General features: G+C 51.1%; 1 protein-coding gene across 1 annotated transcript; it reads right to left on the bottom strand.

The window, feature by feature from the left end:
• Positions 1 to 1560: 1560 nt before the first annotated feature.
• On the bottom strand, positions 1561 to 5356 carry LOC147245647 (homeobox protein Hox-B6a-like). Its single transcript, XM_086184516.1, has 2 exons — positions 4777 to 5356; positions 1561 to 2697 (listed from the first exon to the last, which is right to left on the bottom strand). The coding sequence occupies exons 1-2, from the start codon at positions 5354 to 5356 to the stop codon at positions 2426 to 2428; spliced, it is 852 nt and encodes a 283-aa protein (XP_086040642.1). The 3' UTR covers positions 1561 to 2425.
• Positions 5357 to 15507: the final 10151 nt, after the last annotated feature.

Genomic DNA, 15507 nt, shown 5'->3' with positions numbered 1-15507 from the left:
TGAGGGGGGTCAGGATTCTGGTCTGAGTCCCTGTTATTATCAAGTTAGACTCACACGCTCTGAACAGTCCCACATAGCGGAAGAACTCCTCCTAACAAAGGTTCTGGCCGTCCATGGGAGCCCCCCAATTCCTTCAGTGCTGATTTCAAGATGTGCCAGATGCTGCAAGCCTTCATCTGGTGCTTGGTATTCTAGCCCACAGGACTGAGGCAAACCCTGCTTTGGATCCAATCAGATTGTTTGAAACTTGCTGGAAAAACAGCAGCAACAACAAAACTCAGGAGGTGAAGCCAAGCAGCCTCTCAGGGGCACAAGGTTTCAACCTGGGGGTCTCCCAAAGATCCACTGGGCAAAATGCGAAAAGCGCCAACCTGGGAAGCGTCGGGAGACACCACGTGCGGTTGGTGCGTTCGTGCGGGTCACAGTGAGACCGTTTGTGTGCAACATCTGCAGCAGTCACACAAGCGTCACTCTCTGCGTAGGGCCTGCGCGGCCTGCAGCATCAGAAGGCTCCTCCACCAGCCGCGCAGGCCCCACCCAACAAGACAACAACCCGAGTTTCTTCCTGTCGCGCTGCTGTGCGTCAGGAAGACGCGTTACAGGGGCAACGACGGGCGGTTGCGCTGAATGACATCATCTACTTGCGCCTTTCTGCTCTTGCTCACAGGAAGATGTTGTATTTCCCCTTGATGATAGTAATTATACACTGTTTCAAGTCAGTAAGGTTTTACTACCTCGTACTCGAGCTCAAACTCATCAAAACGGCGGAAAGAAAAAAGCCTGAGGTGAGCAGGAGGTCCCCGAGCGCCCAGGTGCGAAGCCACGAGAGCAAGACAGAAATATGAATATGAATATTAGCACGCGCATCTGCTGCTGACGGAGGCGCCCGGACTGAAGGCCACGATGGCCACCTGACGCCATGTCTGTGATACCTCGGCCCAGCAGAGGAACAGGCTGGTGCTGATTGTTCCGCTCGCGTGCGACTTCCCGTCTGAGTTGGTGACGCTGCGGTCATCAGCGCGAGAGGAACAAAAGAAGCGCGCGCATTGCTGAAACTAAAAGCCTCGGAGAAGTGGGCGCGCGGGCGCCGGTCACTTGGAGGACAAGCAAAGTTCAAAGGGTCATGAGGACATTGTCCACTTTGTCTGGATGAAGTGTGTGTGTGTGTGTGTGTGTGTGTGTGTGTGTGTGTGTGTGTGTGTGTGTGTGTGTGTGTGTGTGTTGTGTCCGGCTGGCCGCCTCGAGGACAGGTCAACTTTCTCCCTCGGTCTGGTCATCAATTAGCTCAGCTAGCCCACCATCAGAAGCTGCTCGCGACCCTTGTCACTTCCCCTCCGGACAGCCGCGTGCGCTTGCTTGCCCCCGGGCTCGCCTCGCCATATTTACGGTCAGGTAAATATGCGCGCGCGCGTTTGAAGCGAGATGGTTCATGGTTCAGTGGAAAACGTGTTTGCTTTGTTAATTATTTGATTCAACGGATTAATAATTGATCAAATAACAACAAAGGGAAGAAGAAAGCTCTCCCACACTGCGACACATTCCTTTACATTTTATTGAACATGTCTCATAGGTAGTATATTACTGGACAAAAACACCAACATAAACAATGCAAAACTTAAACCCATAAAATACACACTTTCCTGAAGGTTCTTAGGTAGTTTGGAGACAACATCGGTGGGCTGACCCTCCCCTTTGGAAAAGTAAGAGCGCTGCAAAAGTTGATTTCTGTACAGTTTAAATATCAACACCATATGACGGATACATGACCTTCTAAAATATATTTGCCCACGATGTCGTGTGCATGAGCGCGTGTGGGCCTAAAGTTTTTAAATTGGAATTGAATACACACAACACCTTCACGAAATAATGAAAACATTTTTTAAAATAAAATAAAATAAAATAAAATAATATCCGGACACAACGGCCCGAGGTCACAGAGCTCCAAACAAGTGCCTGACAGACAGAAATCTGGAAAGTAAAGTCTCTTCTAGTTAGGTGTCGGAATGCAACAAGAAACTGTGTCCTCTCCCAGCTCGCGGCCGCTGGGCGCCCGCTCACTCGTTTACCGGGTCTGCGTGTAAGTGCGTTGCCACCGCCCCTCCCGCCTCTTCACGGTCTTCTTTCCCTGTTTCTAAATTTTCCTGTTTTTTTCCCGCAGTCATGGGGGTCCATGTCAAGAGTCTTTAACAAATAATTCCCGATTTTTTCAGAGCACAGACAGTTGAATGCTGGCCAGAATCAAATGCAGGAGCGGCGGGAAGAATCCCTGCTGCTCCCGCGGCCCCGCTCACCGGAGACGGGACCACGACACCAGGCAGGCTGCTCGCAGAGTCCCGCAACTTTGAAACAGGGAGGGAAGAAATCAACCAGCACATCTTTCCTTCCATCCTCTTCTCTTATCTCAGTTTAGTTTTTCTCTCCAAGTTCACTCCGTCCGTTTCTCCTCCTCGTCCGCTCCGTTCCCCGTTGAGGAAGAGGAGGAGGAAGAGTTGATGAGCTTATTCTCTTTCTTCCACTTCATCCTCCGGTTCTGGAACCAGATCTTGATCTGCCGCTCCGTGAGGCAGAGCGCGTGCGCGATCTCGATCCGCCGCCGCCGCGTGAGGTACCGGTTGAAGTGGAACTCCTTCTCCAGCTCGAGTGTCTGGTAGCGCGTGTACGTCTGCCGCCCGCGCCTCCCGGGACTGCCGAAGGCCCCTGAGAGAGACGGAGAGACGGGGAGAGTTAGGTGTGTGTTCACCTGCTCACACACACACACACACACACACACACACACACACACACACACACACACACACAAAGTCAGACTTCCTACAAAGATTCTTTTTCAATAGGCTTTCATCCGGGGCTTTAGGCATTGTTCCTGTATAAAGGCTTTGTTTTATAGTTTTGTCTTTCCACAGAGATGTTTTTTCAGGACAATGCACCGTGAGGCAATATTAATAATTTCCCTCAGTTGTTTTTGTAGTGCAGGTGACTTTTAGCTGCTTAATGAAACAAAAACTCAAGTTAATGGATTATTAGAATTTCACCTCCACAAACTCAGAAGCTTTGTCAGGGAATTTTTGGATAAAAAAAACAGGAGAAAATAAAATCTCATGAGACATGAGAATTCAGAGCTTCCAAAAGGACTTAGTTGTACTCCCTCTTGCTCGCACATGATGATCATAATATGAGTAACAATAGCAGTAATAATATAAGTAACAATAGCAGTAATAATATAAGTAACAATAGCAGTAATAATATGAGTAACAATAGCAGTAATAATATAAGTAACAATAGCAGTAATAATATGAGTAACAATAGCAGTAATAATATGAGTAACAATAGCAGTAATAATATGAGTAACAATAGCAGTAACAATAGCAGTAACAATTGCAGTAATAATATAAGTAACAATAGCAGTAATAATATGAGTAACAATGGCAGTAACAATAGCAGTAATAATAGCAGTAACAATAGCAGTAATAATATAAGTATCAATAGCAGTAACAATTGCAGTAAAAATATAAGTATCAATAGCAGTAACAATTGCAGTAATAATATAAGCATCAGTCGCAGTAACAACTGCAGTAACAACTGCAGTAACAATAGCAGGATTAATAGCAGTATTAAAAGCAGTAATATCAGAGCTTGTGGTCCCCGGTGATCACCGGCTACCGGCTCACTCCCCCGGTCCTGACCAGCTGTTTTTGGCCAACGGTGGTAAACCAATCGCCATCTTGCCAGTTTAGCAGCTTTGCTCTCTGTATCGATCTGACAGACGTGGATGGAAACCCGCGCGCTGCTCCGGGCTCATATCTCAGGATCCATAAATAAAAACTGCAGCAAACCGGATTACGGAGGAGCACTCAGGGCGTCCGCGCGCCTCTGTTCTCTCTCCAGCTGCCAGTTCCGTCTTCAGCTGTCATTTATTGCCGGCGTGGCGTTTTAATCCTTAGAAATCTGGTTGCGGCGGAGCGAGTTTCCACCTCATCTGTCATAACTCAGGAGTCCTGCAGGGCCCCGCACCTCCGCATCACTCACGACGCTCTCAGCCGCGACGCGCCTCTCGGTCGCTCAACATTTTACACTTCGGTTTAATTAAAGCGACGGCGGGGAACCGCGCGGGCTTCCGAGAGGCCGGTCACGGTAATAACACCAATATCTCAGTGGCCCGGGACCCTGAACCCTCACATCCACCCCGGCAGAGGTTCCGGGCCTGATTGAGGGTCTCATCTATCTCACCTCTGATTAAACACGCTGGACAACGCGCGGTACGAGGTGAACAGCACCGGCTTCACCTCCGGTACCGCAGGAGACACGGGGAGGTACCGGAGGTGACCCCTGGCTCAGGTGAGGACGAGGAGAGGAGAGAGGCGCTGATATAATTATCATTTAAGGTCTGCGGGTTCAGAGACCCGCAGGAAGTCAGGCAGGCGCGTGACAGTGCCACTCGGTTGATTTCTTTATCTCTCCGTCCATCCGCCGCTCGCTTCCCCCTCCGCGCTCCCGCCATGATTCTCCTCCCCGCCAACTTTCCTCCCCTCAGCTCGGTCAGCGGGTCACGCACAGTAACAGGAGCTCGAACCCAAACAAAGTCGCTTTATGACGGACAATAAAACAGCGAGCACATGACGGACCGACAGACTGACGGCCCACAAACGGGGGTCGTAAAGCCGCTGGTGGGAGAGGAGGAGGAGGAGGAGGAGGACCGGGAGCAGGGACGGAAGCAAACGTCAGGTTTATGACGGGGATCATAAAATATGCAAGGAAGAGCAGGAAGAGCAGACTCACCGTTGCACGCGTTCATCCGCTGCATCCACGGGTAAATAGGGGCAGACGCCGACTTGTCCTCCATGGTGTCACCGAACAGCCCCTTCCCACCCAGACCGGCGCACTCGGCTTTACGGTGCACGCCGTCCTGGCTCAGCGCGAGCTGATGCTCCTCGAGGCTGCACGGGTGCTCCTTATCCCGGTAGAAGCTCGTGGCCGCCGCTGCTGCCGCCGCTGCCGCCGCCGCTGTGGCGTAGTCGCAAGAACCGGCTGCTGTCGCGCCCCCCACGCCGACCCCTGCCGCCGTCGCCGCCGCCCGGTGCCCTCCATATGATCCGTTGGCCGCCTGTTGGTAGTAGGTGGACGCCGGGTACGGCTTGTCCTGGTGCACGCCGCTGCTCGCGCCGTACGCCACAGCCGCTGCAGCGGTAACGGCCGCCGCCCCCGGGTAGTGCCGGAGCGGGTGGTCGGCGGCGTACCCCGACGAGTAGAGCGGGATCTGTCCCAAGAACGACTCCGCCGCCGCCGCTGCCGCCTGCCCGCCTCCACCCGGTCCCGGTAGCGTCACCGGGAAAGAGGAGTTGACAAAATAGGAACTCATCGGGAGAAAGTAAGAGAGGAGAGGAGAGGAGCAGAGGGGAGGACAGGAGGGCTCGGAACAAACACAACAACAACGAGGAAAAAGAAGGAGGAGTAGAAGGAGGCTAACGGCTAGCGGCTAACGGTTCTCCCTCCCGTCCTCCTGCTCTTCCCCAGCCGCACTTATGATTTGTTGTGTTTTATAGCCGACAGACCGACGGGCTGCTGCTATCACTTAGTTTATCGCAGATTGGGAGGAGGGGGGGGGGGGCTGAGTGCCAGTGTGGGTCAGAGTGGGGGGGGGGGGGGCGCCGTGTGTGACTTTGTGTGCGTATAAGACGGGATAGGGTAAAAGTGTGTGTGTGTGTGTGTGTGTGTGTGTGTGTGTGTGTGTGTGTGTGTGTGTGTGTGTGTTGGGGGGGCATAGACCATCTGACCACTGACTGACCAATCGGAGGCTTCCGTGCCTGGCATTCGCTCGCTCCTTTCCCTTGTGTAGAGGAGGAAGGAGGGGGGCACCACCATCTCTCGTCTTTTCTATTTCCCTTCCTCACTCTCACCCTCTTTCTCTTTCTCTCTTTCTTTCTCTCTTTCTAATTCTCATTCAATCTCGTTTTACAGTCGTCCTCCGGTTCCCAGTGAGATTGCGCAATCAGACCGGAATCCGCGGAGCGTTAAATTGATTCTCTGTCTTCCTCTGTTGTCGGGGGCCATAACAACCCGCAGCTCACGCGTGCACCAACGCAGCTCGCGCGCCCGCCCGGGGGGGGGGGGGGGGCGCTTGATGGTGCACCACTAGAGGCGTCTGGATAATAAAACATTTTCCCAGCGCTTTGCAAATAACAGCGAACACCAAATGAACCTGGCGTGGATCACAGCCGGAAGCGCGCATGCGTCAGGTTCGGTCCTGAGTGCGCGTGGGGGCGAGGATGTCCCCGCAGTTTGACGGGCACACGCGGGTCTACCAGTGACGTGTTTGAGCACCGGTACCCGGCGTGCCGGCTGCCGAAGCCGTGGCTCCAGAGCCGTGAATGTTTCACTGGTGGCAAGAGAAGCCGGGACGTGCCGCCGACCCGGGTCCAGCGGTGTGGATGGGTCCGGGCCTCTGTGCTGCGGCCCCGGTGTGATGTATGCGCGCGGTGAATTATTGCAGCTATTTTCGTCCTGCGTGACACTGATGAGGCTCCGGACTGAAACCAACGAGAGGACAAGAAACAGTCGCATTTCTGCGGCTGATTGCTCATTTTTCCTTTTCTCTTGACGCTGATTGGAAGCTCCAGCCGCATCTTTGACGCACACATCAAATATGAATGAAGACGCAACCATCACCATCAGGGTTACAGAACTCAGATTATGTAACACGGTTTTGGTTTCATCAGGCACGAGTTCCTCTGGAATCAAATGAGACAAATTAAAGGACAAAACTAAATAGGCTACAATTAATTAAGGGTTAAATATGGATTTTCATCTTGAGACTTTTAAAATCCACGAAGTTGGAATAAAATCAGCGCAGTGTCAGGAAGCACCTTTTTATTCAGTTTTTACATGACAATCGTTCAATTATACATGGATATTCCAGATATTATTTTATTAATAAACTCTCTGCTGATCACGTTTGTTGCTCGGAAAAAATATAAATGCAGCCTGAAAGCTGAGGGCTCCCTGCCCCCCCTCCGGTAGGGTCACACTGCTCGGCCTGGTCTGGGTCGGTGTGGCAGAAGTGCTGACGGGTTGTAATTTCTGCTCTGCTGGGTTGCAGCTCCTGGAGATTAGGAAGATAGAACCGTCCTAACGTCATAATCTCCGCCGATGGAGGATTTATTGCACGCGCGGTTTATTACCCTGCGCTGATCGAGGCCTGCTGGACCCAATAAACCTGTAAGGGCTTAGCATGTTAGCATGACATGTTAGCATGTTAGCACCACCTTACTTTTTTTTTTTTTACTAAAGCCAAAATGTTAAGAATTAGTAAAACAGAAAACGCTGCACACACACACGCACACACACACACACACACACACACACACACACACACACACACATGCTGCCCTCGCCTATATTGCTGTGGAAGATGTGTTATTTTAATAAGCGCAAAGACAGAAAGAAGAGGGGAAAGAAAGCAGAGAAGTCATTTGCATTTACAAACGGAATCTGTGTCGCCGGGGTCATAAAATAACCACAGTCATAAATAAGTCTCTCTCCCTCTCTCTCTCTCTCTCCCTCTCTCTTTCTCTCTCTCTCTCTCTCTCTCTCTCTCTCTCTCTCTCTCTCTCTTTGTTTCCCTGCAGGCTCGGACTTGTCTGAACGGCCAAACTGCAGACAGTCTGACTGACAAATCGAGACAAAGACTCTATTTTTACTTTTACTTTACCCCCCCCCCCCCCCCCCTCTTTCTAACTGATCAGAGCGGAGAGACACGTAATAAGTTTAAGCCTCTGCTCGCGGGCTCTGTGGAGGATCACGGTTCGGACAGAAGGGGAATCTCGCTCTTTTACTTTCGTTTGGAACCCCCCCCCCCCTCCCGTCCCCCCGTCCCCCCGTCTCTCCCCCTGTTCCTCCGTCCCTCTCCCTGGCAGGACGCTCCGCTTCCTCTCCGCTGTGTGGGAACGGGAAGCAGCAGCATTGTGTTGGAGCGACTGTGGTTTAATCATTAATGAGCACCCAGAGCCGGGACCCGCCAGGCCTCCAGCCCGGGACCCTCCGACAGCGACACGGCTGCGTGACGGGCACCTGGACGTCCATCAACTCGTCTGCGGCCTCGAGGCGAAGCCTGACGCTGCGGAGGTGGAGGAGCCGAAGTCCGGGTGACGGATGAGCTGTCAACGTGCGACTGACAGCAATCGCGTCACCAGAGGAAACGCATGTGCACAATTATGAGCCAATCAACATGGCGTGTAAAGGATCGGCGAGTTACCGTCAACAACAGCCCAGAACTCAAGGACACGCTCACCGGGACAGACTCCGGCCTGACGCCCCGCCCCGCCTCAGGTCGCCCCTCACCGAGTTTACGGTGTTTGGAAGCTGTGAAATTCTGATCAACGTTCCCGAGGGAACAGCAGCCGCCCGGTGCTCGGAGCGGGTCAGACTGCGGCCCGCGGGCGTGAAGCGACGGGGGAAGTTGGGAATGACGCCACGCCGTCAGCTGCTTCCTGCCGCGGAGGCGTCGCTCGCTGATTTTAAGGTTTCTAAAAACTAAACAAAGAAGAAAAAATCATGATAACAAAACCGAAACAATTCTAACCAATCGTAATCATATTAATCAAATAGAAAATTTAAAAAAAACAACCTGTTTAACAGGTACAGAAAAATAATTTGAATAATTATTTATTATTGGCATTTCCGGTCTGATCCACGATCCCGGACCAGATGAGCTGCAACCAGAATCTCCTGCAGAGCCACGTGACTGGGGCCTCTGCTGAGGTTCCGTTTACAGTTTCAGATCTCAAACATCTTGGGAAGCTCCTGCGAGAAACTAGACCGGAACCAGCAGGCCTCCGGACAGGAAAGAAAGCCTCCGTCCGTGCGGCTTCACGTGAGCCGGAGAATATTCAGGCCTCCGGGTCGCAGTGGAGGCGCGTGTGAAGGAGCAGCAGTAAATCAGGGAGGTGCGAGGGAGCAGCAGAGTAAACAGAGCCGCTGCAGGAACTCCAGGAATCCGAGCGGCTCCGCGCATTATTGACAATTAAAGCTTCTTGACTACTTTATAGTTTTATGGCTCTTTTTCACCAACAGTGTGTGTGTGTGTGTGTGTGTGTGTGTGTGTGTGTGTGTGTGTGTGTGTGTGAGAGAGAGAGAGAGAGAGAGAGAGAGAGAGAGAGAGAGAGAGACCTCTGGACTTTTTATGGCTTTATGACCGTTTATGACTCCTTGTAAAGTCCCGGGAATGGTGACGAACTGAAAAACAGGCCCGCAGCAAACAGATGAACAAATGTGCTGCGCGACACGCGGGAATGCGCGTGCACAAACTCTCTCTCTCACTCTCACTCTCACTCTCACTCACTCACACACACACACACACACACACACACACACACACACACTCACTCACACTCACCCACACGCGCTTCAAACCCTTATGTTACTCAGCAAAACCGTTTTGTGAAAGTTTGAATTCTGTGAAGTCAAACTTTGCGTTTGATGACGTCACACTCCTTCTGCCGTTTGTTTCCGTTTTCAGGCGCACAGGATTTTTTTCTTCCCAAAGCCACAAACAGGAACACCGACCAGGTAGGACTGAGGTGTTTAAACCTGACTGGTACTTATTTTTAACCACACGTGCAAATTAGTATTATTATAGTTATATTTGAGGGGGGGGGGGGGAACTGTAACATAAAAATTAATATCCTGCTATTTTTTGAAAAAAAGTTAATTACATTTGGTCTAACCTCTGTGTGTGTGTGTGTGTGTGTCTGTGTGTCTGTGTGTGTGTGTGTGTGTGTGTGTCTGTGTGTGTGTCTGTGTGTGTGTGTGTGTGTGTGTGTGTGTGTGTGTGTGTCTGTGTGACCTGCGGAAGTTAATGACAAACTAAAGGAAACTGCCCAATCAGTGTTTTTTGTTTTAATGTATTAATCGTTTCCAGGCAGCGCGAGGCGCCTGGCCGCGTCCTTCACGGCACCGTGAGCTCGTGCTTTGGGTCAGACCACCGAACCGTTACCGGCCGGGCGAGTCCGCGTGGCCACAGAAGGAGCCCGGGGCCCGCCGGCGAGTTAACCATTAACACCCGGATGAATGCAGCATCACGGCGGTGGACGCTTGTTTTTCTCAAAGTTTCTGAGAATGAAGAGGAAGAGGACACGCGCACCATCACTCACTGCAAATATTACAGAATTAATAGTTTCATAATCGTGATGAATAAGAAATTACCAACAACAAATTTATTATGAGGCGATTATACAATTAATAATAATAGTAATGATAATAATTATTATTGTTGTTGTTGTTATTATTATTATTATTATTATTATTATTATTATTATTATTATTATTATTATTATTATCAGAATTGTTTAAATTCTTTTTTTTACATTTATTTGTATTTTAAGTTGTATTTATTTTTTCTCCCTTTCATTACAATTCGAGACCTCCACGCCAACAGGGACCACGTGTCAGTAAATTGTGATTTTGTTTTATGTTGGAATTCAAAGCAAAGATGGACTCGCTCGCGCCTTCCTGCCGCGGGTTCCTTGGATCATCCGGACCCAGGAGCTGGATCTCTGCTCCCGAGATGCGAGTTGTTGGTTTCTAATTCACAGCTGACGTGATAAAGCCGCGAGGAGCCGCTGATCACCGTCACCTCCTCCGCTGGCAACTCGATCGCGGTGTTCGGATGTCGAGGAGAACAGAAATAAATGCGGGATGGAAGATATATTGATTTCCAATCCCATTTTAATGCACTGCACTTGATTCTGAATGCTGGATTAAAGTCAGAAGATGCTGACGTCATAAATCAAAGCAGCCGCTTCCCTCCACTTTGAAATGATCCCACAAACCTGGACGCATATATTTGAGGGTCTGCTCAGTAGATCTGCCAGTAAAAATGATGAAACCACACAGCAAGGACGAGTTATTGCGTTTACACACACACGTGCGCGCGCGCAGGCACAGTGAAGCAGCCGCTTGTCTCTGTTTATCTAAACAACAACTCAGACCAATCAGCACAAATTTTATACCCTAAGCTTGTGTTTCCTTGGGCACAGAAGCCACTTGTGTGTGTGTGTGTGTGTGTGAGTGTGTGTGTGTGTGTGTGTGTGTGTGCGCGCGCGCGCGCGCACACATGGCTTTCTCCACGCCTCATTCAGCAGTGTAACAGCAGCCAGGCCGAACCTTGGAAGAGCACAAATCTGCGTCCAGCCGCGTTTACATCAAAGAAGGAGAGAAAAAGAGCCAGGCAGCAACCAGCAGGACAAAAGACAGAATGTCCACCGCGTAGGTGCGCGCGCACCCACCCACACACACACACACACATAAACACGCTCGCGCGCGCCCCCTGACTCTAATCTTGTCTGGCGTAGTTTCATTCCACAGCCTGGCTCGAGGACAAAGAAGTGAAATCGCGGGCACATCATCAGTTTGTCAGCAGCTAATACAACGTTGACCGTACACACACACACACACATACACAAACACACATACACACACACACGAGGCGACAACAACACACTCCGTCACTGATGCGTGACGTTTAGTGTGTCAGAACAGAGCAAGTAATACTACCCTGATAAAGAAGCTGTGTGTGTGTGTGTGGGGGGGGGGGGGTACACAGTACGTGTTTGGAGAGCCTCGGTACTGTCGTCGGTGCAACGCTAGATGGCACCAGAGCATCTCGCAGCAGCTGATCAGGGCTCCGCGTCAGTCACCGCCGCCGCTGCCGCAGCTGCTCAGTTGTGATGCTCGTGTGTGTCCCGTCAGACGCGCGGAGAGAGACACACACACTCTGGTGATCACACCATCGGGGTCTGTGACTGCAAACATCTCTCCCGTTTGTGGAGCGGCTCGCTGGCTCCTTCTGTGTGCTGGTGTCGCAGCTCCTCCACGTTTGTTGGCGTCTCTGAGTGCGACCAAGGCTCACAGCCGTGTTTACTTCCAAGAGTAAACGCTTCTTGTCTGGAGGCCACAGCCTGTTAATACTGCTGATCTTAGCCGTTATTAATTCGAATGAATAATTTCGAAGTGTTTATTCGATCCTGATAAACTCGTCTACTCAGTAGAAATACATCAGCCACTGAGGGTGAGGTACTACTTCCCTGGAACGCCGGACTATGAGCCCGAGGCACGAGGGTCACATTCTAACTTTATATTTAATTGAAAACACAGTTTTTCTGTTCCACAATGTATTTTAATGCTTGTATGCTGATGACGAGTGTGACGAGTATACAGTCACGTATGTGATAAACCACAGGCCAGCGGAGACCTGTTTATTATCAGGGCCCCGCCCACCGGCCTGATGAAGCTGGTGACAAGAACACCTTTAATATTTCTGCATCAACCACGAGTTACTAACATGGAAGTAACAACCCGTCCAAGCTGATGAATAAAAGGGTTTATAACTGAAATAAATCAATAAAACTCTAAATTCTTTTTTTCCTGGTTCATCATGAACGCCCGCGGTCAGCGCGGCCTGCACTGCGCCACGCACAAGCAACGGTTCTTCCCGCTCAGAGGTTTGCGTGGGTGGACTTCCATCAATGCGTGAAATGTGACGTGTCAAATTCACACCACCAGAAGCTGATTACAGGTACGACTGATCTCTGTTCTGTACCGTCTCTGTGGGATTAAAGTTCTGCTGCTCTACAGGAAGCATCCGACACTCACCAGGAGTGAAGAGTGTGTGTGTGTGTGTGTGTGTGTGTGTGTGTGTGTGTGTGTGTTTGCTGATAGGAAAAAAATATATATTTATGATATAAACAGAGGGAGAGAGAGATCAATTTGATCATTAATAATCAACAATCGTGCAATAATTGTGGCTTACATTAAATAACTGTTCTGTCTCCTTGTGCAATTTCACCTTTAATAATTCACATTTCACTGCAATTACACACACACACACACACACACACACACACACACATATATATATATATATATATATATATATATATATATATATATATATATATATATATATATATATATATATATATATATATGTAGCCCCGCAGGGAGGAAAAGAGACGGGAAACAAAGCCATAAAAGTGGGCTGGACAGAAAAACATTCCTGCGTAACACACACACACACACACACACACACACACACACACACACTGTCAGTCAACTGAAAGAACCTGGAAGCTCTTCCACTGAGATCTGGAAGTAAAACAATCCAACACACACACACACACACACACACACACACACACACACACACACGCACAGTCTCTCTCCCTCACACACACACACACACACTGAGGTGTGAATAGACAGACAAAGGCACTCGCAGCCTGCTTAAGACTCAAACAGGACAATAACAGGTACCGTCTCTCTTCTACATGTCGCTTCCTCCAAAAATGTAACATTTCCATTCGTGATGTTACGTCACTACCACCACACTCCGGTGAACCGGCTCCTTCTAAACACTCCGCGCGGTTCTGGGGCAAAGGGAAGTGAGCTGATATTCCGGATCTCAAGCAGGCATTTAGAGTCGGACACGAATCCGAGCACTCAGCGGCTCGTCGCTCGTCCATCACCGAGCTCAGCTCAACAAGGAAGCGCTTCGCGAGAGGAGCTCCTCTATAATCTGTCTGCGGAAGCAGCAAAAGCCCGCAAGCAGCCCGCGGTGCGCGCGAGGAGCGAACACGAACGGCTCTTACCGTTTGTTGATAATCCGTCACGAGCTCCAAACACCTGCAGCTGGCCTGGGCGTCCCGGCAGCAGCACGGCGGAATGGCACGAGACAGTCCTGCCGTGTGTAGACTGGATGGATGGATGATAATTGGATGGAGGGGTGGCGGTGCGAGGCGAGGAGGAGGAGGAGGTTGGAACGGGGGGGTGCGCTCCCAGTTGTCAGAACATCGCCGTCATCTTCATCGCCGCCCCTGTCATCATCATCATCATCCTCATCATCATCTTCCTCGGTGTCCAAACGAATAAGATGAAACCTGCAGACAGTGAGGTCATCGCCGGGAGTCCAGGGTCCGGTCCGGCGGCCGGCCCTCCCCTCCCTCATCCCAGCCCAGCTGTCTGGATGTCGGTCCGCCGAGTCGGAGCCGCCAGCAGCGGGACCAGACGGAGCGCGAAGCCGCGGCGGAGGAGGACGAGCAGCGGGAGGGGGCGGGTTGTTGTCAGCGGCGTCTCATCGGTTTCTACAGTCACAACTCGTATCCTCATTAACCATTCCGTCTAATTAGAGCTCGCGCTTCATCTCCTCCCGGTCGCCGGGCACCGCGCGGGTGTCACGCGAGCCCCGGGCAGCGCTGGGCAGAGGTGAAGCGGCTGTTCGGGCCGGACTGGAGTGCCGCAGCAATATAGCCACTTGGGAAATCATAAAAAGTTCATGTTCACGTTAAGCGCGTCCACATGACCAGCCCGTCGGCCAATCCCCGCGCGCGGCCACTCATAAACTTGTATCACAAAGTTGTAAATTTTCATAAAACAACAAGGAATTTATTGCAATTCCTCACGGAGAGCAGAGGGAGCGGAGCTGCTCCTTCCCTCTCTCTCTCTCTTTCTCACCGCCGCCATTTTCTTCTGCTGCTTCTCCTCCAAACAGACACAAGAAGAAACGGAGGATTTTCCTTCTGCCTGCTTCTTTTATTCCTCTTCCAAATGTGTTGGTGTGCTGTTGCACCGCCGCCTAACAAAAGGCTGCGACCCTCATGACGTTCCTCTCGTTCAGGATGGAAAATCGGTTTTCAAACGAATTCCACGAAAACACAATCAGCGCCACTGTCACGCAACAGTCACGCAACAGTCAGTTTGAAGCTCGGAAATGTCAGATTTTCACAGTTGTGTTTCACTTCTGTGAGTCGTTCATAACAACATCGAGCCGGTGGTGCAGCCGGTCGAAGGTCCGTGTGTGTCTGTGTGTGTGTGTGTGTGTGTGTGTGTGTGTGTGTGTGTGTGTGTGTGTGTGTGTGTGTCTGTGTGTGTGTGTCTGTGTGTGTGTCTGTGTGTCTGTGTGTCTCTATGTGTGTCCCCGCACCGCGGTGTACAAACCAGGAGCACAGGTGACCTTTGCGTTTCCACGCGGGGGAAGTGTTTTCTGTTTGTCCCAGCAGCGCGTCCAGGAGCCGCCGCGAGCTTCAGGGGGTGAAAAGCCGCATCAGACCCTGTTCCGATGGACGTGCGTGAGGAGTGAGACTGATGAGGGTCGCGGGCGACTGTGCGGGCCTCAGACACCGCGCGCGAATGTGGTTTCGCATTGCGGCACAGCGTCGCCGTCTGAGCGGCCCGTAGGCCGCAGCAGTGGCAGCGCTGAGGCTGGCGCCCACACGCGCTGCGATCAGGAACCGAACCCATCCCGAACGTCGCGTACCTGAGAAACGGAACCTGGGACTTGGCTCGAGTTCTCGGGAGAGGGGTGTCCGCCGCAGTGCGCGAGCCCTCAGCGTCTCACTGCACCACATTGTGCGCCTCTGAGCGTAAACAAGCCCCGCTTGCTGCATAATGACGCAAACAATTCTACCTTAGAAGAGAATGCGGGGTGTTTCCATCTCCTCGGTCCACCTTAACGCTGCA

Source organism: Aulostomus chinensis, chromosome 18, assembly GCF_037954235.1.
Source record: "Aulostomus chinensis isolate RoL2024-O1b breed Wild chromosome 18, RoL_Achi_v1.0, whole genome shotgun sequence".
Classification (NCBI taxonomy): domain Eukaryota; kingdom Metazoa; phylum Chordata; class Actinopteri; order Syngnathiformes; family Aulostomidae; genus Aulostomus; species Aulostomus chinensis.
The sequence above is the reverse complement of the archived record's forward strand: the minus strand, read 5'-3'. Positions and strand labels throughout refer to the sequence as shown.

Coding starts and splice junctions, on each gene's coding strand:
- LOC147245647 (XM_086184516.1), bottom strand. CDS start 5,356: ATGAGTTCCTATTTTGTCAACTCCTCTTTCCCGGTGACGCTACCGGGA. Junction 2,698..4,776: donor GCGGATGAACGCGTGCAACG/GTGAGTCTGCTC, acceptor CGTCTCTCTCAG/GGGCCTTCGGCAGTCCCGGG.